We start from the raw sequence: 23,251 nt of genomic DNA, 5'->3' as shown, positions 1-23,251 counted from the left end.
ACAAAGGGGCCAGGGAAGCAGCTAGCCCTATAACTATGACAAGCATAATTACTACGGAAGTACTTCAAGTCTTCTTTAAGCCTTTGTAAAATTTATGTAGAAACATACAGCATTCCTGATCTGTGAAATATCTTTGAAAAAAGTAATTTTTGAAAAATCTTTTGTGATGGAGACAAGGTGGGTGAGGTAATATTTTTGATTGGACCAACTTCTGTTGGTGAGAGAGACAAGCTTTCAAGCTCTGTGTAAGGTTGAAAGCTTGTCTCTCTCACCAACAGAAGTTGGTCCAATTAAAAATATTGCCTCACCCCCCTTGACTCTCTAATATCCTGGGACCGACATGGCTACAACCCTGGATACAAATTTTGTGATGAAGGGAGAATTTAACAAACACAATTTGCAAATATTTTACATTAATATTAATGAAAGTATCAAAACAGTTTAGCTCCAAAGAGGTTAGTTACAAAACTTTTCACTGCAGAGGAACATACTGTATGCCAACAGCATCAAGAGAAATATAATGGCCCTTCTTTTAGAGGTGATTTACCAAATCCTAACTCAAATACAAAATATGTAATTTAATATATTTTAGTAAGGTTTTTTTATTGAATTATTTCAATTCCATGTTCTATTTACAGGAAACATGTTTTCTTAATGTCTTCCTGTGCTAAAATATATATATATTTAAATCTCATAAAAATGAATAGTTCTAGCAAAGTTTTATTAGAGGAAGTTTTAAATATTTTCAGTTAGTTATTAAGAAAACATCTGAACCTCTATACAACAAATTAGAGAAAAGCCAAACTTTAAATATTTCTTTGAAGTCTTTTAAAATAAGAATTAAAGCTCCTCCTTCTTCAGAGTTATCCTGTTTGATTTATCCTTTCCAGATTCTTTTGGCTTTTCTACCTTCTTGTTAAACCTTTCCTTAAAACGCTTTTCTTCTTTTGCCCTTTCCCTTTTCTTTTCTTCTTCAGTCTGTTTTATGTTCATTTTCTTTTCAGGGTCCTGAAGAAATAATGAAAAGGTCAGTTCACAGTAAATATCATTTTGGGTCCAGTTCTGCCAGCTCTCTGTGTACTGAATTTACACTGAAGTCAATAGGAGGGAGTTTGCCAATAGAGGAATTGCAAGGGCCTTTATTTAGAATTGGCATCTAAACTTACTTACAGAATCATCTTTCCAAACTACGCACATAGATTATACTTTAGCAGCAAATGGTTGTTGAACTATTGGTTGTCGTCTTAAAATGGAAGATCTGCTACAAGAATACAGGGGGTCAGATTCTGTCCCTGGCCCCTATACAGCCCTCCAGCAGCAACAGGGGCTTCAACAGCCAGAGGGAAAACTGTCCCCAGGGCAGAAGTTGCATAGGGCTGACATGCTCTATGCTGCCACCATAGCGGGCATGCTGGAAGCAGGAATAAATGTGTGGAGGAGTGACTGTAGTGTTCAGCATTATGGCTTTTCTAGGCTGCAGAGCAATCCATTTGCAGCCATAGGGAAGCTGATGTAAGGATGCGCTGGTCACGGGAGGTGGCAGAATCTGGACATTTATTCCAGAAATAACAAACCTTAAATTATTAATAACTTAGGGATAAAATCTGACCTCAATACAACCCTATAAAAGTCAATGGGATTGCAGGAGTTTACATGAATAATCTAATTATTATTTTGTAATTATTGAATCATAGATTACATGCCTGGCACTATTCTAAAAAAAAAAATCCAAGTAAGTTCCTTGGGGCTTTAAGCAACCTTTGTGGTCTCTTGACCCTAGGCTGCTCCAAGGGCCAGAGAGGCTCCTAGCAACAAACTATTGGTGTTACTTTATTGCAGCAATGCTGTCTTATCTGCAGCACTATGTGCTCTGTGACCCTTTCCCCAGCATATTCACTTCACCAGGGCTTTTGAGGGGGTCCACAGGAGGCACCCTTATGGCTGTCTTCCACAGTGTCTGCAGCAGGGGAATCCTTGCCTTGACTAGATACAGAGATTTTTAGGACCCCTTTGTACTATTCCAGCCCTTTTACCTGCAAAAAGGGGCCTGGGTGGGAGGAAGAGCTCATCCATTACCTTTGTTTCACCCCAGGTGTCGTCTCCAAAGTCTTCTGCATATTGATCATCATCTGTGATCAAGAAGTTATCAAAAATTGTTCCAGCTCTCACCTGCAATGGAAAACAAAATCACATTTTTATTTATGTTCCCTATTCATAATTTTAATTTCATTCCTTTTTATTGGTTGTTACTTAATCAGGATGATATTACTGAATATTTTCCTGTACTCAGGGCCCCCCATGTATTCCTCAAAGTCGCTGCAGAATTTGCTAAGGAATTCACCCTTGTTACAGAATCCAAAACCTTGTCTTCACTTGTTTAAACAAAATTTGTTGGTTTAGACAGCAATTCTATTTAGAGCTGGCAAGCGATTAAAAAAAATCAAGATTAACAGCGTGATTAGTCGCGATTAAACAACAATAGAATACCATTTATTTTAAATATTTTTGGATGTTTACTACATTTTCAAATATATTAATTTCAATTACAACACAGAATACAAAGTGTATAGTGCTCACTTTATATTTTTTTATTACAAATATTTGTACTGTAAAAAAACAAAATTAATTTACCTCATACAAGTACTGTAGTGCAATCTCTTTATCATGAAAGTTGAACTTACAAATGTAGAATTATGTACAAAAAAACTGCATTAAAAAGTAACACAATGTAAAACTTTAGAGCCTACAAGTCCATTCAGTCCTACTTCTTGATCAGCCAATCATTCAGACAAACAAGGTTGGTTACAATTTGCAGGACATAATACTGCTTGCTTCTTGTTTATGTCACCTGAAAGTGAGAACAGGCGTTCACATGGCACTGTTGTAGCTGGCGTTGCAAGATATTTATGTGCCAGATCTGCTAAAGATTCATATGTCCCTTCATGCTTCAACCACCTTTCCAGAGGACATGCTTCCATGCTGATGATGGGTTCTGCTTGATAACGATCCAAAGCAGTGCAGACTGACGCATGTTCATTTTCATCGAGTCAGATACCACCAGCAGAAGGTTCATTTTCTTTTTTGGTGGTTTGGGTTCTGTAGTTTCCCCATCAGAGTGTTCTCTTTTAAGACTTCTAAAAGCATACGCCACACCTCGTCCCTCTCAGATTTTGGACTGCACTTCAGATTCTTAAACCTTGGGTCAAGTACTGTAGCTATTTTTAGAAATCTCACATTGATACCTTCATTGCATTTTGTCAAATCTGCTGTGAAAGTGTTTTTAAAGCGATCATGTGCTGCGTCATCATCCAAGGCTGCTATAACATGAAATATATCCAGGATGTGGGTAAAACAGAGCAGTAGACATACAATTCCTCCCCCAAGGAGTACAGTGACAAATTTAATTTATCCTTTTTTTTTTTAAAACAAACACCATCAGCACGTCCTCTGGAATGGTGGCTGAAGCATGAAGGGGCATACGAATGTTTAGCATATCTGGCATGTAAATACCTTGCAATGCCAGCTACAAAAGTGCCATGCGAATGCCTGTTCTCATTTTCAGGTGACATGGTAAATAAGAAGCTGGCAGCAGTATCTCACATCAATGTAAACAAACTTGTCTGTCTTAGTGATTGACAGAATAAGAAGTAGAATTGAGTGGACTTGTAGGATCTAAAGTTTTACACTGTTTTGTTTTTGAGTGCAGTTATGTAACCAAAAAAAAATCTGCATTTGTAAGTTACACTTTCATGATAAAGAGATTGCACTTCAGTACTTGTATGAGGTGAATTGCGAAATAGTTCATTTTGATTATCATTTTTACAGTGCATATCATAGAATATCAGGGTTGGAAGGGACCCCAGAAGGTCATCTAGTCCAACCCCCTGCTCAAAGCAGGACCAATCCCCAATTAAATCATCCCAGCCAGGGCTTTGTCAAGCCTGACCTTAAAAACCTCTAAGGAAGGAGATTCTACCACCTCCCTAGGTAACGCATTCGTGTTTCACCACCCTCTTAGTGAAAAAGTTTTTCCTAATATCCAATCTAAACCTCCCCCACTGCAACTTGAGACCATTACTCCTCGTTCTGTCATCTGCTACCATTGAGAACAGTCTAGAGCCATCCTCTTTGGAACCCCCTTTCAGGTAGTTGAAAGCAGCTATCAAATCCCCCCTCATTCTTCTCTTCTGCAGGCTAAACAATCCCAGCTCCCTCAGCCTCTCCTCATAACTCATGTGTTCCAGTCCCCTAATCATTTTTGTTGCCCTTCGCTGGACTCTCTCCAATTTATCCACATCCTTCTTGAAGTGTGGGGCCCAAAACTGGACACAGTACTCCAGATGAGGCCTCACCAATGTCGAATAGAGGGGAACGATCACGTCCCTCGATCTGCTCACTATGCCCCTACTTATACATCCCAAAATGCCATTGGCCTTCTTGGCAACAAGGGCACACTGCTGACTCATATCCAGCTTCTCGTCCACTGTCACCCCTAGGTCCTTTTCCGCAGAACTGCTGCCTAGCCATTCGGTCCCTAGTCTGTAGCTGTGCATTGGGTTCTTCCGTCCTAAGTGCAGGACCCTGCACTTATCCTTATTGAACCTCATCAGATTTCTTTTGGCCCAATCCTCCAATTTGTCTAGGTCTTTCTGTATCCTATCCCTCCCCTCCAGCGTATCTACCACTCCTCCCAGTTTAGTATCATCCGCAAATTTGCTGAGAGTGCAATCCACACCATCTTCCAGATCATTTATGAAGATATTGAACAAAATATATTTGTAATGAAAAATATAAAGTGAGCACTGTGCACTTTGTATTCTGTGTTGTAATTGAAAATAATATTGAAAATGTAGAAAAACATTCAAAAATATTTAATACATTTCAATTGGTATTCTAAGGTTATAAGTGTGATTAATTGTGATTAATTTGAGTTAATTGCATGAGTTAACTGTGATTGACAGCCCTAATTCTATTACTTGACTTGTCCACAATAGCTTAAGCCATGTTCAAGCATAGTTGTTAAAGTGAATTAATTATACCGTCTATGTAGAAGAGGTCCTCCTTGCTCCTGCCCTCCCCCTCTAGACTTTGCTTCTCAAATCTTTTGTATATGAATATCCTAATTTTCAAATGTACATTGCAAATAGAGCACCTGCAGCTTCTACTGTGTTCAGCGGGAATTGAGGTTGCTTAATACCTCTGAAAATCAGGGCAATAATTTAGACACCTCACCTATCTTTGTTGTTTATCCTTCTCTTCTCCCTGCACTGTTTACATTAACTTTTTTTAAATGAATATAGTAAACAAAAAAAAGCCTATATATTGTTTCTGCCTTGACATCTGTATAAAAAAGGTACTATATTCAATCAATTTTTTTTTAAATCAGACAATCTACTTAGAAAAAGTTCTCATATACAAAAATGACTTGGCTGAGATGGTGCAGTCACTGAAATACATAGTATAGCTATATAAATAAACTCAATTATGTTAAAATGCTTCCACTTTGTCTTTCTCTTAATCAGTTTAAAATAACTTGTAGATCTGGTATTATACTTATATAAAAATTAAATGAAGTGAATAAACAGCTGAGAAACAGAATGCTTAAAGTTAACTCAGACAAAAATGTTTTTAAGCAATGTCATGAACTGATAGCAAACTATCACTTTGATAGAGGTGAAAAAAACACCCAGAAAATCAGAACAAGTACTTTGGATTGTGTAAGGCAAGGGGCTCAGTGATCAGTAGGAATTCCAATGGAAATTATATTTCAGGGGTGGCTGAACTGCAGTTTGCGAGACCTATGTGGCTCTTTTACAGTTAAAGTGCAGCTTGCGGAGATCCACCCCTTCCTCTCCCCCTACCAGACAGGGTGGGGCGGAAGGGCCCTCAGGGCTTCTGTCTTGCTGTGGGGTGGTGGGGCTAGGAGCTTCTTCCCAATGGGGAGGGGCGTCTCAGGGCTTCAGCCCTGTGGGAGATGCCTGCCAGGGCTTAAGACCCCACTCCCTAAAGGGCTAAAGCCCTTAGGCCCACCACCCCACTGCAGGGCAGAAGCCCCGAGTCCTGGTAAACACATCCGATTCTCGAACTTCTGAAGATTATCGTATGCAGCTCAGAGGGTCAGTAAGTTTGGCCACCCCTGTTGTATTTAAAAGAATGGAGCTCTTGAATAAAATATTGAACTGTTTTTAACAAAAATATTCTGATTTCTTTTACCACTATCTATAGGTTTAAAAGACATTTGTGACCAACTATGCTCCCAGGCTAAAATCAAGTTATAAATCCTCAAAATTAGTTTTAATACAAAAAACTTAATAAAACTTTTGCTTTGTGAATGTGTAAACACATACTTCATAAGTGTTTATAAAATTATAAATTGAGAAGAACAGTTTATGTCCCTCATTTGTTAGTACATCTGGAGATAATTATGATTCAAACAAATGGCTAAAAATACCTATTGAAATGAGGGCATGTTGAAAATATAGGCATGATCTAACTCCCAACTCACTAGATGATGTGTATATGCAAGGGCAGAACATACTGTTGCATAGTTAAGGATAGGAAGCTCTTTCATTTCCAGTTTCTGTAATAATTAAAAACAACTCACCTGCCAAAGGTCTAGTCCAATGATGCTAATGTTTTCATAGCTATAGATATTGAAGTCTGGTGAGTAGTTTGGGTTTTCAATCTGTGGACAGGGCCAAACTCCTTTATAATTTGGGTTATCAATCTTCCTTGGTTTCCATTCACCCTGTAACAAACCACATGTTCTGAATACTATCACCAAAAGAATAGTCAACTGGAACATGTTATGCATAAATAGAATGATTTATACTCTGTATAATGGATTCTTGATCAGAGGAGGTTGCCATTCTCCGTTTGTTGCATTATCCCAATCTTCAGGTTTCTCAGCAGTAGTATCCAGAATGTATTCAGGTTCATCCCAATCCTTTAAAAATATCCAGAAGATAAAGCAAGTAAAATTATCTGGGCTTTATATTCGTACCATGAGGCAAGATGCCATATTGGTTCCCCAACCAATTCAGCTGTGAAAGATTTTTTTTATCATATAATTTTAATAAACAGATCTTTTCAGGAAAAGGAAACCCTCACATACTGACCAATTCAGTAAATATCAAGGTGTTCTTTGCATAATCTGGACAAAAAGGGAAAACTAGAAAATGAATATTAAAATTTATATTTAGAACCTTGATTTATTGTTAAAGCTTGGGGTGGCCTAGTGTAGTGTTAGGCAATGCCAAATCAGAGATTTGGATTCAATCTGTTGTCCTGGTCATTTGTGTCCTGAATTGTCAGAAGTTGGGCTTGCTGGAAGGGGCTTTTGATTAAATCCTAACCTCATTATGCATGTTTACCCAATCAGAACCTATGAAGATTGCTCATATAAGCAGGCTAACAGAGGGTTAATTGTTTGGGGCTGTAATTAACATGATAAGGCAACTCACTGTAGGTCTAATCCAAAACACATTAAAGGCAATCTGATCCTCTCCTCATATAAGCAACCCTCATCATCTTGTCATGTAATTTTTCAAATGACAAGAAAATTTCAGTTACTAACATAGTGTATATATCTAAGGAATGGATGGGGCACTTTCTGTTAGCCTTGATAACAGGCCAACTTTGGTACAGAGATGTGCAGCAGTGGAGCTGGGTATCTCCAAATTTAGGGTCCTTGCAAAGCACTTCTGAGTTAAATAATCGTATTTTCATTACATGCAGCTGCTATGCACAGAGAACACCTTGGCCCAGAGAAGTTTCTCCAGGTTCAATTTCACTGTGTACTGGAAGTAGCTCTACCTGATGATATGAACAGTAGTAACAAATCTGTGTTCAATTATAATGAAATAATTAGATATTTCTGACATTTATGTGCTTCCTCAAAAATACAGGACAGAGGAATATTCAGGAAAAAGAAACCACCTCCGGCTTGACATCATTGGGATCAGCAATTTGGGGTACATCATCCCAATCCTTGGGTTTCTTTGCTGTAGGATCATTTATTTTCCTTGGTGGCAAGAAATCCCAATCATCTTCTAAGGTGCCTGATTCAATTATTTCATTATCAATTTTTACTTCATAAGTCTGATCTGGTCTTAAAATCAGTGTATACAAATGAGTGAATCCATCAACCTATAAATTTTAAAGAAAGGAAGTTAAATGTTTTCTGTGCCATTTAGAAGTATCACTAAAACATGTAGGTTTTAGAACCAGTTTTGCATCAGAATCACACTACTGCAGAAAATCCATTATAAACAGGCTCAAACAAAAAAACCTCGCAAGGACTTTTATATTGGCTAAACATGAAAAGTTATTTATACAAAAAGCAATCTACTTTGCCAGCAATCTTGTATGTTTCCTCTGCTATTTTTGAACATATATATGTTTGAATAACAGCTTTCTCCCTTTTTAGCCATTTTCTCATGCTTAGACTTGCAGTAAAGACATAACACTTTGTGAATGGCATCTTAAATCTTGCCTTTGAAATGCCTGTCATCATAAATTTGGCATTAAGAGTTGTTTGCAGGATTATGCAAGATAAAAAAGTTTAAGTCAAATATGTCCATCATGCATCCGATGAAGTGAGCTGTAGCTCACGAAAGCTCATGCTCAAATAAATTGGTTAGTCTCTAAGGTGCCACAAGTACTCCTTTTCTTTTTTCAAATATGTCTGATCATTTTGAAAAAGCAGCAAGAGAAAAAGGTAACTGAGTCTACATTTTAAATGTGAAACATCTGAACTTTTTCCCCTTTCTGAAAGTCTCTGTCTTGACTCTAAACTAAATGGCATGAAGGGGCAGGAGGGAAAGCTTTGAACTGTTACTGGCTTACTCTTCTGTGTGGCAGTCAGAGCAGCATTGATGGAGTCCAAAGTAAGCACGGTCTATCCCGGCTTGGCCATAGGAAGAGTTATAATATAGAGAGCATAAGGTGGATAGTGATGGAAAGGGTATATAAAACAACCACAATCCAAAAATACCTTACTAATTTATAAAAAGAAAAGGAGTACTTGTGGCACCTTAGAGACTAACCAATTTATTTGAGCATGAGCTTTCGTGAGCCACAGCTCACTTCATCAGATGTGTACCGTGGAAACTGCAGCAGACTTTATATACACACAGAGAATATGAAACAATACCTCCTCCCACCCCACTGTCCTGCTGGTAATAGCTTATCTAAAGTGATCAACAGGTGGGCCATTTCCAGCACAAATCCAGGTTTTCTCACCCTCCACCCCCCCACACAAATTCACTCTCCTGCTGGTGCTAGCCCATCCAAAGTGACAACTCTTTACATAATCAAGTCGGGCTATTTCCTGCATAGATCAAGGTTTTCTCACATCCCACCCACCCCCATACACACACAAACTCACTCTCCTGCTGGTAATAGCTCATCTAAACTGACCACTCTCCAAGTTTAAATCCAAGTTAAACCAGAATATCGGGGGGGGGGGGTAGGAAAAAACAAGAGGAAACAGGCTACCTTGCATAATGACTTAGCCACTCCCAGTCTCTATTTAAGCCTAAATTAATAGTATCCAATTTGCAAATGAATTCCAATTCAGCAGTTTCTCGCTGGAGTCTGGATTTGAAGTTTTTTTGTTTTAAGATAGCGACCTTCATGCGGTTGTATCGCAGAGCTTGGCTGTAGATGATGGATCGTGTGGTGTGGTCAGGGTGAAAGCTGGAGGCATGCAGGTAGGAATAGCGGTCAGTAGGTTTCCGGTATAGGGTGGTGTTTATGTGGCCATTGTTTATTAGCACTGTAGTGTCCAGGAAGTGGATCTCTTGTGTGGACTGGACCAGGCTGAGGTTGATGGTGGGATGGAAATTGTTGAAATCATGGTGGAATTCCTCAAGGGCTTCTTTTCCATGGGTCCAGATGATGAAGATGTCATCAATATAGCGCAAGTAGAGTAGGGGCTTTAGGGGACGAGAGCTGAGGAAGCGTTGTTCTAAATCAGCCATAAAAATGTTGGCATACTGTGGGGCCATGCGGGTACCCATGCGGGTAACCGCATTTGCTCCAACCCCTCAGACAGAGACAAACACCTACAAGATCTCTGTCAAGCTTTCTTACAACTACAATACCCACCTGCAGAAGTAAAGAAACAGATTGATAGAGCCAGAAGAGTTCCCAGAAGTTACCTACTACAGGACAGGCCTAACAAAGAAAATAACAGAACGCCACTAGCGGTCACCTTCAGCCCCCAACTAAAACCCCTCCAACGCATTATTAAGGATCTACAACCTATCCTAAAGGATGACCCAACACTCTCACAAGTCTTGGGAGACAGGCCAGTCCTTGCCTACAGACAGCCCCGCAACCTGAAGCAAATACTCACCAACAACCACATACCACACAACAGAACCACTAACCCAGGAACTTATCCTTGCAACAAAGCCCGTTGCCAATTGTGCCCACATATCTATTCAGGGGACACCATCACAGGGCCTAATAACATCAGCCACACTATCAGAGGCTCGTTCACCTGCACATCCACCAATGTGATATATGCCATCATGTGCCAGCAATGCCCCTCTGCCATGTACATTGGTCAAACTGGACAGTCTCTACGTAAAAGAATAAATGGACACAAATCAGATGTCAAGAATTATAACATTCATAAACCAGTCGGAGAACACTTCAATCTCTCTGGTCACGCAATCACAGACATGAAGGTCGCTATCTTAAAACAAAAAAACTTCAAATCCAGACTCCAGCGAGAAACTGCTGAATTGGAATTCATTTGCAAATTGGATACTATTAATTTAGGCTTAAATAGAGACTGGGAGTGGCTAAGTCATTATGCAAGGTAGCCTGTTTCCTCTTGTTTTTTCCTACCCCCCCCCCCCGATATTCTGGTTTAACTTGGATTTAAACTTGGAGAGTGGTCAGTTTAGATGAGCTATTACCAGCAGGAGAGTGAGTTTGTGTGTGTATGGGGGTGGGGAGGAAGTGAGAAAACCTGGATCTATGCAGGAAATAGCCCGACTTGATTATGTAAAGAGTTGTCACTTTGGATGGGCTAGCACCAGCAGGAGAGTGAATTTGTGTGGGGGGGTGGAGGGTGAGAAAACCTGGATTTGTGCTGGAAATGGCCCACCTGTTGATCACTATAGATAAGCTATTACCAGCAGGACAGTGGGGTGGGAGGAGGTATTGTTTCATATTCTCTGTGTGTATATAAAGTCTGCTGCAGTTTCCACGGTACACATCTGATGAAGTGAGCTGTGGCTCACGAAAGCTCATGCTCAAATAAATTGGTTAGTCTCTAAGGTGCCACAAGTACTCCTTTTCTTTTTACTAATTTATATCCCAGACAAAAACAAAGATGTACTTTCAACCTTAACTCTTATCAGTAAGTTAAGGGTGAAAAACATTACAGGGATGTTGTAACTATACCAAAAGAAAGCATTACAAATCCAGGAAATTCAGTTAAGGTTACACTTAGAAATTCAAACGTTAAACTAAGAAATGCACAATATAAGGTTCTAAAGCAACCTGAAGTCTGCCCTGTAGTGATGCCATGTGATAACCATACAACAAGAGTAAATCATTTTAATGTTTGTAGTCCAAAATTAGATTAAATTAATTTTTTTAAGACTTTAGATTTTTTTTTTTCCCAATATAAAAGTCAGTGGTTCTCAATCTTTCCAGACTACTGTACCCCTTTCAGGAGTCTGATTTGTCCTGCATACCCCAAGTTTCACCTCACTTAAAAGCTACAGGGGGCCCTGCGAAGCTAAAATACATGCTTCAGCCTCCGCTGGGGCTTGGGTTGAAGAATATAATTTAGCTTTGCAGGGCTGCCTGTGGCATTGCCCTGCTTGCCATCCCCAATGCCAGCCCTGCACTTGCAACCCCCCTAAGCCCCATCCTATGACCCTGCTGGGGAGGGGGGTCACAATCCCCCAGGCTGCGAAACATTGATCTAGATGAGTTGGTGTACCCCTTGGAAGACCTCTGTGTACTCCCAGGGGTAAGCGCACCTGTCATAAATATAAAGGGAAGGGTAAACACCTTTAAAATCCCTCCTGGCCAGAGGAAAAACCCTTTCGCCTGTAAAGGGTTAAGAAGCTAGGGTAACCTCGCTGGCACCTGACCAAAATGACCAATGAGGAGACAAGATCCTTTCAAAAGTTGGAAGGGGGAAGAAACAAAGGCTCTCTCTATCTGTGTGATGCTTTTGCGGGTTCAGAACAGGAATGGAGTCTTAGAACTTAGTAAGTAATCTAGCGAGATATGCGGTAGAGAGAACAGGAATCTACATTCCATTCAGCACAGCTTATTTTCTCAGTCATTTAAAGAAAACAGAATCTAACGCATATCTCGCTAGATTACTTACTAAGTTCTAAGACTCCATTCCTGTTCTGAACCAGCAAAAGCATCACACAGACAGAGAGAGCCTTTGTTTCTCTCCCCTTCCAGCTTTTGAAAGGATCTTGTCTCCTCATTGGTCATTGTGGTCAGGTGCCAGCGAGGTTATCCTAGCTTCTTAACCCTTTACAGGCTAAAGGGTTTTTCCTCTGGCCAGGAGGTTTTTTAAAGGTGTTCACCCTTCCCTTTATATTCATGACAGCACACCTGGTTGAGACCCACTGATATAAGTGATGTAAGCTTGGAGGAGCATATGCTGTATTTTTCAAACACAAGAATGAGGTTGAAGCCCTGCTTTAAATGCAAAATGGAACTCAAACTTAACTAAAGGAGTACCTGTGGCACCTTAGAGACTAACCAATTAATTTGAGCATAAGCTTTCGTGAGCTACAGCTGTAGCTCACGAAAGCTTATGCTCAAATTAATTGGTTAGTCTCTAAGGTGCCACAAGTACTCCTTTTCTTTTTGCGAATACAGACTAACACGGCTGTTACTCTGAAACTTAACTACTGAGTTGTAACTAGTGCCTCCATAATGTGTTTAATATGACAGATCTTTAAATTATTATTTAGTGAGAGTGCCTCTTTAAAGTTATCTAAATGCAGCTATTAGGTGAATTTTAACATAACTAATTTCAGGAATTTCAACAATCTTTAAACTTTTATATTCTAGCATTTACCTTGCATCGGATTCGTTTCTTCATTGGATAAGGTTTACTCTTATAATTTAAAATAACATGGACTTTCTTTGTTTCAGATCCACAAATATCTGGTCCTACAAAAAATTTCATACTGTCTATTCTTAACTTCTTTATACATACACAGTTTGCTTATCTCATGTCTTTTTTTTTCTTTTTAATGCCAGTAGACAGCCCTCAATTCCACATGCCGCTGGATGGATTCCCATTTTTGCTTGTATTGCTTCTCTTCCAATCTCTAGACCTGCCTCAAAATTATATTCTGATTTTACTAACCAAACACTGTTTTAGGGTTTGATTCTCCTGCAGTCCTAATACAGGCAAAAAATCATATAGAAATCCACTACCAACTGCAGTTACCCATGGCCTATATCATAATACATATTTATAGAACTATCTGTGTGACAGACTGGCTATTCATCTGATAAGTCTTTGGACTAAAGCTTACTCTGAGATACACAAGTCCAATTCCCAATTAATGGGAGTTACATGTGAATATATGAGGTGTAGCGGGATGGACACCCGCTCCTGCCCTGAAGGGCTTGAAATCAGCCCTGGAAGAGGGCTTAGGCTGTAAGCTGGCTGCTGCTAGGGAAAGCAGCAACCCTCAGCTGATTGGGGAAACAGCCACAGCTATGGCCGTGCCCCAATCAGGGACCAGCCAGCCTTTATAAGAGGGCAGTGGGCCAGGAGGCCACAGTCTGTCTGTCTGTTGAGAGGGAAGGGCCTGACTGCTGGGAGCTGAGCAGGGTACCTAAAGTGGAGCAGGGCTAGGGAAATGCCAGAGGAACTGGAGAGCTCTGGCCCGAGAAACCCCCAGGCTGCAGGCCTTGATGAAGGCTTAGGAAAAGGGTACTGGGGTTTCAGAGGGCAGCCCAAGGGTAGGCCGAAGCAGCAGCTCTAGACCCTCCTTGCCGATGATGAATGGCAAGTATACTGCAGTCTGCCCCAAGGAGCAGGGGCTAGATGGTGACTGACAGTAGCAAAGACTGAGATGAGGTGGGGATAGAGAGTGGGGATTCCCTGGGGGGGGGGGACCCAGATCTGTGGAGGTACTGCCAGGGGGCAGCATCCCGGTGTGGAAGGGGCAGCGGGGTCTGGGAGGGACTTGGGGCCTAGTGGCAAGTGGGACACCAACCTGCAGAGGGCACTCCGGAGGCTGGAAACGCTAATTCCCTGGACAACCAGCAGGAGGTGCCGCAGGGGTGAATCCCGCCCTGTCACATGAGGGCAAATTTTGGACCATCATTGGGATTACCAAAAGCCCTATGATGAAATAATCTTACTGGACATTTGGTTTAATTCTAAAAACACTCATTTGTGTCCCTTAATTAGTTAAGAATGTTAAATCATTTCTAATTTCAATTTGTATTTTGGCAATTTATGCTTAAAAATATCTGAACCACAGAGGTGCTGAATTGCTGACCAGTCACAGGATTTTAATCTTATTAGGGAAGTCCTGTATTAAATCTTTTGCTGTACCAGTTCTAGATCTGTCTTTGAAGAACTGTGCAGCTATTGTGACAATATTTTAGCAATGCACATGTAACTAAACTCACCAAACATAATGTAATACTGTGAATCTCCACTCATATTTTTCTGATCCAAGTTTGAAGAAAAGATCTTAACATATCCACCACCACAATCTATCTTCTGCTCATGTTTTACTGTGTACTGAATGACCAGAGATCTTCCTTTATTGCTAAACGGTTTAAATCGTGATGAAATGGCATAAAATTTAGAATTTTCACTAGTTTGCAGACCTATAAAGACATTAATATTTGCATATGGTAACACAATACTTATGTTTTGTTTTCATCTGCTATTAATAAAATCATAAGTTTTAATTACATTAGAATAAGAATGCAGGACCTCTCTTAAGGCAAATAAATTAACATTGATTTAAAAAAAAATCTATCAACTGGATGTTTGCAAAAAACTCATGGATTCAGCTTTCTTCATTTAAATTGAAAGTAGGGGACAAGTCCTCCTGTCATTTACACTGTTATACATTTGGAGTAATTCTGTGGCACTAAACTTACTTTGGCTTTACAACAGTGTAATCAACAGTAGAATTTAGCCTTATCATATTCCTCACCAAACTAATGCTAGACGTACTAAAATCAGCCAATTTTAAACATTGACAAAACATCACATGCAAAAAAGTGACTTAACCAGACAGTTTTAAATAAAATCACAAAAAACAGTTAGCACTTAATATATGTGAATTAATAATTTGTGTAAAAAAACAAACAGCAAAACATGTTTTTAATTTGTATCATAAGTGATCCATAAACATGAGGAAATCTTTGAGGGGGGTAAACAAATGGGGGGAGAAGGGTGATCCAGTGGACATAGTGTACTTGGACTTTCAGAAAGCCATTGACAAGGTCCCTCCTTCACCAAAGGCTCTTAAGCAAACTAAAAAAAGAAAAGGAGGACTTGTGGCACCTTAGAGACTAACAAATTTATTTGAGCATAAGCTTTCGTGAGCTACAGCTCACTTCATCAGATGCATTCAGTGGAAAAAGCAAACTAAGTAGTCATGACATAAGAGGGAAGGTTCTCTCATTGAAAAGTGGTAAATAGCAGGGTCCCCCCCAGGGATCTGAACTGGGACCACTGCTGTTCAATGTATTCGTAAGTGATCTGGAGAAAGGGACAAACAGTGAGGTGGCAAAATTTGCAGACGATACAAAATGACTCGAGAGTTAGGTCCAAAGCTGACTGTGAAGAATTAGAGAGGAATCTCACAAAACTGGTTGACTAGGCCACAAAATGGCAGATGAAATTCAATGTTGATAAATGGAAAGTAATGCACATGGAGAAAAAAATAATCCCAACTGTACAGTACATACAAAATGATGGGGTCTAAATTAGCTGTTACCACTGAAGAAAGAGAGATCATGGAGTCATTGTGGATTGTTTGCTGACAACAGCTCAACATGCAGCGGCCGTCGAAAAAGCTAACTGACTATTAGGAACCATTAGAAAAGAGATAGAAAATATCAATCTTATATCTTAACACCACTAATACAGATATTAAAAAAAATTCATGGTATGCCTACACCTTGAATACTGTATGTGCAGTTTTGGTCACCCAATCTCAAAAAAGATATTTGAATTGGAAAAAGTAAAAGAATAGCAACAAAAATGCTTAGGGGTATGGAACAGCTTCCATATGAGGAGAGATTAAAAAAGACTGGGACTGTTTATCTTAGAAAAGAGATGACAAAGGAGGGATGTGATAGAGGTCTATAAAGTCACAAATGGTATGGAAAAAGTGAATAAGGAAGTGTTTACCCCTTCCCATAACACAAGAACCAGGGGTCACCCTATTAAATTAATAGGCAACAGGTTTAAAACAAACGAGGAAGTACTGCTTCACACAATGCAGAGTCAACCTGTGGAACTCAATGTCCGTGGATGTTGTGAAGGCCAAAACTATAACTGGGTTCAAAAAAGAATTAGGTAAATTCATAGAGGATAGGTACATTAATGGCAATTAGCCAAGATGATCAGGGATACAACACCATATTTTGGTGTTCCTAGGGTGACCAGATGTCCCAATTTTGGGGGGTTGCTTTTTTTTTTTTTTTTTTTTTAAATATAGGCGCCTATTACCCGCCCCACCTCCTGTCCTGATTTTTTTTTACACTGGCTATCTGGTCACCCTAGGTGTTCCTAAACCTGTGAGTGCCAGACAGAGGATGGATCATTCAATAAATTGTCCTGTTCATTCCCTCTGAAGCATCTGGCACCGTCCACTGTCAGAAAACATGATACTGGGCTAGGTGCACCCTTGTTCTGACCCAGTATGGCCATTCTTATGTTTTCCTTCTATGGTACCTATCTTAGATGTTTCTGTCATTCTAGTATGTAAGCACTTTATGGATTTCACGTAAGCCTTATAATGGCTTATATGCAACTCCTCAGTTTTATTTATGAGCTCTCTAAATGTGCTGAGAATGCACGTGGGTTTATATTACTTATTTTTATATATTTATATTACCAGAAGACCTACATACCCTAGTCATGGACCAGGACCCCATTGTGCTAGGAGCTATATAAACACAGAGCAAAAAAGATGGTCCATGCCCCAAAAAGCTTACAATCTAAATCTAAGAGGAGACACAACAGATGGCCACAAACAGAGGAAAACAAGGAGACAATATTCGTCAGCATGATAGGCAGTGGTATCAGCACACCAGCAGCCTAACCATTGTCAAGTTTTTTGTAGGCATCACTGGGTTGAGTTCAGGATCCTGACGCAGGGAAGAAAGGTAAGCAGCAGGATACGAACCCTGGACTTCAGGAAAGCAGACTTCGACTCCCTCAGGGAACGGATGGCCAGGATCCGCTGGGGGACTAATATGAAGGGGAAAGGAGTCCAGGAGAGCTGGCTGTATTTCAAGGAATCCCTGTTGAGGTTACAGGGACAAACCATCCCGATGAGTCGAAAGAATAGTAAATATGGCAGGCGACCAGCTTGGCTTAATGGTGAAATCCTAGCGGATCTTAAACATAAAAAAGAAGCTTACAAGAAGTGGAAGGTTGGACATATGACCAGGGAAGAGTATAAAAATATTGCTCGGGCATGTAGGAATGATATCAGAAGGGCCAAATCGCACCTGGAGCTGCAGCTAGCAAGAGATGTCAAGAGTAACAAGAAGGGTTTCTTCAGGTATGTTGGCAACAAGAAGAAAGCCAAGGAAAGTGTGGGCCCCTTACTGAATGAGGGAGGCAACCTAGTGACAGAGGAAAAAGCTAATGTACTCAATGCTTTTTTTGCCTCTGTCTTCACTAACAAGGTCAGCTCCCAGACTGCTGCGCTGGGCATCACAAAATGGGGAAGAGATGGCCAGCCCTCTGTGGAGATAGAGGTGGTTAGGGACTATTTAGAAAAGCTGGACGTGCACAAGTCCATGGGGCCGGACGAGTTGCATCCGAGAGTGCTGAAGGAATTGGCGGCTATGATTGCAGAGCCATTGGCCATTATCTTTGAAAACTCATGGCGAACGGGGGAAGTCCCGGATGACTGGAAAAAGGCTAATGTAGTGCCAATCTTTAAAAAAGGGAAGAAGGAGGATCCTGGGAACTACAGGCCAGTCAGCCTCACCTCAGTCCCTGGAAAAATCATGGAGCAGGTCCTCAAAGAATCAATCCTGAAGCACTTGCATGAGAGGAAAGTGATCAGGAACAGCCAGCATGGATTCACCAAGGGAAGGTCATGCCTGACTAATCTAATCGCCTTTTATGATGAGATTACTGGTTCTGTGGATGAAGGGAAAGCAGTGGATGTATTGTTTCTTGACTTTAGCAAAGCTTTTGACACGGTCTCCCACAGTATTCTTGTCAGCAAGTTAAGGAAGTATGGGCTGGATGAATGTACTATAAGGTGGGTAGAAAGCTGGCTAGATTGTCGGGCTCAACGGGTAGTGATCAATGGCTCCATGTCTAGTTGGCAGCCGGTGTCAAGTGGAGTGCCCCAGGGGTCGGTCCTGGGGCTGGTTTTGTTCAATATCTTCATAAATGATCTGGAGGATGGTGTGGATTGCACTCTCAGCAAATTTGCGGATGATACTAAACTGGGAGGAGTGGTAGATACGCTGGAGGGGAGGGATAGGATACAGAAGGACCTAGACAAATTGGAGGATTGGGCCAAAAGAAATCTGATGAGGTTCAATAAGGATAAGTGCAGGGTCCTGCACTTAGGACGGAAGAATCCAATGCACCGCTACAGATTAGGGACCAAATGGCTAGGCAGCAGTTCTGCGGAAAAGGACCTAGGGGTGACAGTGGACGAGAAGCTGGATATGAGTCAGCAGTGTGCCCTTGTTGCCAAGAAGGCCAATGGCATTTTGGGATGTATAAGTAGGGGCCTAGCGAGCAGATCGAGGGACGTGATCGTTCCCCTCTATTCGACATTGGTGAGGCCTCATCTGGAGTACTGTGTCCAGTTTTGGGCCCCACACTACAAGAAGGATGTGGATAAATTGGAGAGAGTCCAGCGAAGGGCAACAAAAATGATTAGGGGTCTAGAACACATGACTTATGAGGAGAGGCTGAGGGAGCTGGGATTGTTTAGTCTGCAGAAGAGAAGAATGAGGGGGGATTTGATAGCTGCTTTCAACTACCTGAAAGGGGGTTCCAAAGAGGATGGCTCTAGACTGTTCTCAATGGTAGCAGACGACAGAACGAGGAGTAATGGTCTCAAGTTGCAGTGGGGGAGGTTTAGATTGGATATTAGGAAAAACTTTTTCACTACGAGGGTGGTGAAACACTGGAATGCGTTACCTAGGGAGGTGGTAGAATCTCTTTCCTTAGAGGTTTTTAAGGTCAGGCTTGACAAAGCCCTGGCTGGGATGATTTAACTGGGAATTGGTCCTGCTTCGAGCAGGGAGTTGGACTAGATGACCTTCTGGGGTCCCTTCCAACCCTGATATTCTATGATTTGATCACAGCAAAGGAGAGTTTTGAGGAGGGTTTTTAAAGTGGATAATGAGGTGGCTTTGCAGATGTTTATACAAGTACTTCCCAAGCGTGAGGGGGAGCATGGGATAAAACCCCAATGTGCTTATTTAAAAATTTAACAAGTGGGTGATGAAGGCTGGCATCATGGGCCAATCAGAAGTGAGAGTCAACAGCTTGATAGTGAATGAGATGATAGGTAGAGCTGATACAGAATATGCAGGGCCTGAAAAGTGAAAATAAGCAACTTATATTTGATGTGACTGAGATGGGGAGCCAGTGGAGGGTTGACATGATCAAAACAATGGGGTAAATAACATTATCTTTATTGCAGCTTTCTGAATGGAGATGAGCAGGGCAACACTGCATTTGTTAAGGAAATTGCAGTAATCAAGATGCAAGATGAGAGCTTAGACAAGAGTTTTAGCTGTGTGGATGTATCTTAGCTATATTATGCAGAAAACAATCAGTAAGATTTAGCTTGGATGTGAAGACCTACAGAGACATCCATACAGAAGATGATCTCCAGGCTAGGGGCCTGAGTGAGTGACAGACAGGATATTGTCACCATCCACAGTGATCAAGAAAGGAGATAGAAGGAATGGCATGGATGAAAGATTAGGAGCTTTGCTTTAGCCATGTTGAGCTTGATCTGATATCTAGACATCAACAAGGAAATGTCAGAGAAACAGATTGAGATTTTAGTTTGTACAGGAGATAAAGATGGAGTAGAGAAGTAGATCTGAGAGTCACCAGATGGAGTTGAATTTATGTTTGCAGATAAGATTACTCAAAGATCAGGTGTAGAGGGAGAAGTGAAGGAGACCAAGGGCAGAGCCCTCTGGAAACCCCGCATAAAGTTGGAAGGTGAATGAGGAGAATCATCTGAAGGACACAATGAATAAAGAGATTAGAGAGGTAGGAAGAGAACCAGGAGAAGACAGTCATGGAAGCCAAGGGAGGACAAGATTTCAAGAACAACATGTCAATTATTAACAATGTATGCAGTCCTAATAACACATTTTAAATGAAATGCACAAACCTTTATCTCTGACTGCATCTCCATAAAACTTTCCAGCTGTTAGTCTAAATTTCCCATAATTGGATTTATATTGAGAATTTATCCATCTGTCTTGCCATTTAACTGTTAAATGATATTAAATATTAGTAATCTGATACCAATAGAAACATTTAGGCCACTAAATAAATTAAAACGACACAGACAAGGTCTCTCAAATTTTAAAACTTTTTGAAACATACTTTTATATACAAAAACTCCTCAGAAGTTTGAAAATGAAATCTGTTCCGTTACTCATTATTACCTTTTGTTATAGAGTAAATGAATCATAGAATTATAGGCCTGGAAGGGACCTCAGGTGGTCATCTAATCCAGTCCCCTGCACTCGTGGCAGAAGAGTAATGGACTGTTCACACTAACTTTTTTTTAAAGCATTTATTTCAGGGGAAGAAAGGTGAAACTACTTATAAAGAATTGAGTGAAATTTCTAAAGCAAAAAAAGTGGGGGCAAATCTTGATAGGCCCCAACTATCAAGGGATAAAAATGTCTTCAGCAACTTCTCAAAGGGCCAGAAGTGACAGATCTGGTCTTCCAGTGAAGTGGATCTGAACTGAACAAAGCAGAACACGATGAGGTGTATTCAAGACAGGAGGCTGCTTAATAGGGTGGTGTGGAACACAAGTTTGCTGCCTCTAATCTGCAGCCAGTACATCCTGTACAATAACCGCTTCAGACTCAGTGTGCTGAGAAGGGCTGAACTAAGTTACCTATTTATTCAGGACCTCTCTGAGTCCCAGACTCTTCCCATATTCCCTAGGGATCACTCCTTTCTAAAAACTTCTCCCCAACCTGGGGTTCTCCGCTCACCCAGCAGGAATTGCACCCCCAACTCTCATGGCCTTAGAAATTCCTCAACCCTTTAATTAGGGTTGGCAGGTGTCCAGTTTTTGAGCGGAACGCCTGGTCAAAAAGGGACCCTGGCAGCTCTGGTCAGCACTGCTGACCAGGCCGCTAAAAGTCCAGTCAGCAGTGCAGCGGGGCTAAGGCAGGCTCCCTGCCTGCCCTGGCTCCACAGAGTTCCCGGAAGTGGCCGGCATGTCCCTGCGGCCCCTAGGTGAAGGGGCAATCATAGGCGCTGACTCTGTGGGTGCTCTGGGGCTGGAGCACCCACAGGGAAAAATTAGTGGGTGCTCTGCATCCTCCCCTGAGCGTGCTGCATCCCTGCTCCTCCACCTACATCCCAAAGCTTGCTGCGGCCAAACAGCTGTAGCAAGCTCTGGGAGGGAGGGGGGAGGAGCGCAAACATGGCACGCTCAGGAGAGGAGGCGGGGAAGAGGTTGGGCCGGGGCAGAGATGGAATAGAAGTCAGCACTTATGGGGGTCAATGGAAGCTGCAGGGGTGGCACCTACAGGCACGGGCAGCACACACCGTGCAGAGCCTCCCACTTGCCCCATGCCTAGGAATCAGACATGCCATCTGCTTCCGGGGGCAGCGCAGAGCCAGGGCAGGCAGGGAGCCTGCCTTAGCCCCGCTACTCCGCCGACTGGGAGGCACCTGAGGTAAGCACTGCGTGGCTGGAGCCCAAACCCCCACCCCACCCCTGGCCCAGATTGGAACCCCCTCCCCAAGCCCAGCCCTGAGCCCACTCCCACACACCAAACCCCTTGGCCCCAGCCCAGAGACCCCTCCTGCCCCCCTAATCCCTGGCTCCACACCAGAGTCTACACCCCCAGCCAGAGCCCTCATCCTCTCCTGCACCCCAACCCCCTGCCCCAGTCTGAAGCCCCCTCATGCACACCTAACCCCTCATTTCTAGCCCCACACCGGAGCCCTCACTCCCTCCCACACCAGCCCCAGCCCAGTGAAAGTGAGTGAGGATAGGGGAGAGTGGGTGATGAACAGGGGGAATGGAGTGAGGTGGAGCCTAAGGGGTGAGGCAGGGCAAAGGTGTTCAGTTTTGTGTGATTAGAAAGTTGGCAACCCTACCCTTAATCGCTCTCGGAAATTCCCTTTCCCCTCAGGACTCGCATACCACAGTGAGCTGGGGGGCATCAATGGGCACTTTCCCACTGCCCCTACCCCACCCAGGTTCATCTCCACCTATCAACCCAACCTCTTAGACACACTCCCCTTTCCTCAGAGGACTCCCCCAGGCTCGCCCCATCCTCTCGCCGATCTCCACCGGACTCCCTCCTGGGTCACCTCCATCCATAAACTGCTCCCGGAAATACACGACGGCGTGGGAAAGCGCTGCCCAGAAGAGCAGGGCGAGGCCCAGGGGCCCCATTTCTCGGCCGATCCCGCTTTCCCCCTGCAGGGAAGCCGTCTTCGCCCGAGCAGCCCGGGAACCACGGTAACCGAACCAAACGCCGTCGCCAGCTAATCTGCTGGTGCCCGCCCGCCCGACCTCCCTCGCGCCTCAGGCCGAAGTCACAGTTGATTGGTCCTTGCCCTCGCGCCAGTTTGGCGCTGTTTGATTCGTATTCTCGCGCCTCCTGGTGGAGAGGGCTCTGATTGGTTTAGAGCCATGAAGGAGCGCGGACTGTCCGGCACCACCTGCCGGTCCGGCCCGCGCACTTCCGGCCGTAATGTGTGCCGGGACTGGTAGTCTGCGCTGAGCCGCACGCCGGCGCGCCGGAGAGAAGGCTTTGTGATTGGTTCGCGTTA

General features: G+C 42.3%; 1 protein-coding gene across 1 annotated transcript; it reads right to left on the bottom strand.

Annotated features, from left to right (window-relative positions):
• Positions 1 to 653: 653 nt before the first annotated feature.
• On the bottom strand, positions 654 to 23,210 carry CALR3 (calreticulin 3). The gene is made up of 9 exons (XM_075123244.1): positions 22,787 to 23,210; positions 20,607 to 20,708; positions 14,653 to 14,856; positions 13,076 to 13,170; positions 7,939 to 8,148; positions 6,833 to 6,946; positions 6,605 to 6,748; positions 2,077 to 2,169; positions 654 to 1,008 (listed from the first exon to the last, which is right to left on the bottom strand). Exons 1-9 carry the CDS (start codon positions 22,869 to 22,871, stop codon positions 841 to 843), a joined length of 1,215 nt encoding a protein of 404 aa, XP_074979345.1. The 5' UTR covers positions 22,872 to 23,210; the 3' UTR covers positions 654 to 840.
• Positions 23,211 to 23,251: the final 41 nt, after the last annotated feature.

The sequence above is a fragment of the Caretta caretta genome, chromosome 25 (genome assembly GCF_965140235.1).
Source record: "Caretta caretta isolate rCarCar2 chromosome 25, rCarCar1.hap1, whole genome shotgun sequence".
Lineage (NCBI taxonomy): Eukaryota > Metazoa > Chordata > Testudines > Cheloniidae > Caretta > Caretta caretta.
The sequence above is the reverse complement of the archived record's forward strand: the minus strand, read 5'-3'. Positions and strand labels throughout refer to the sequence as shown.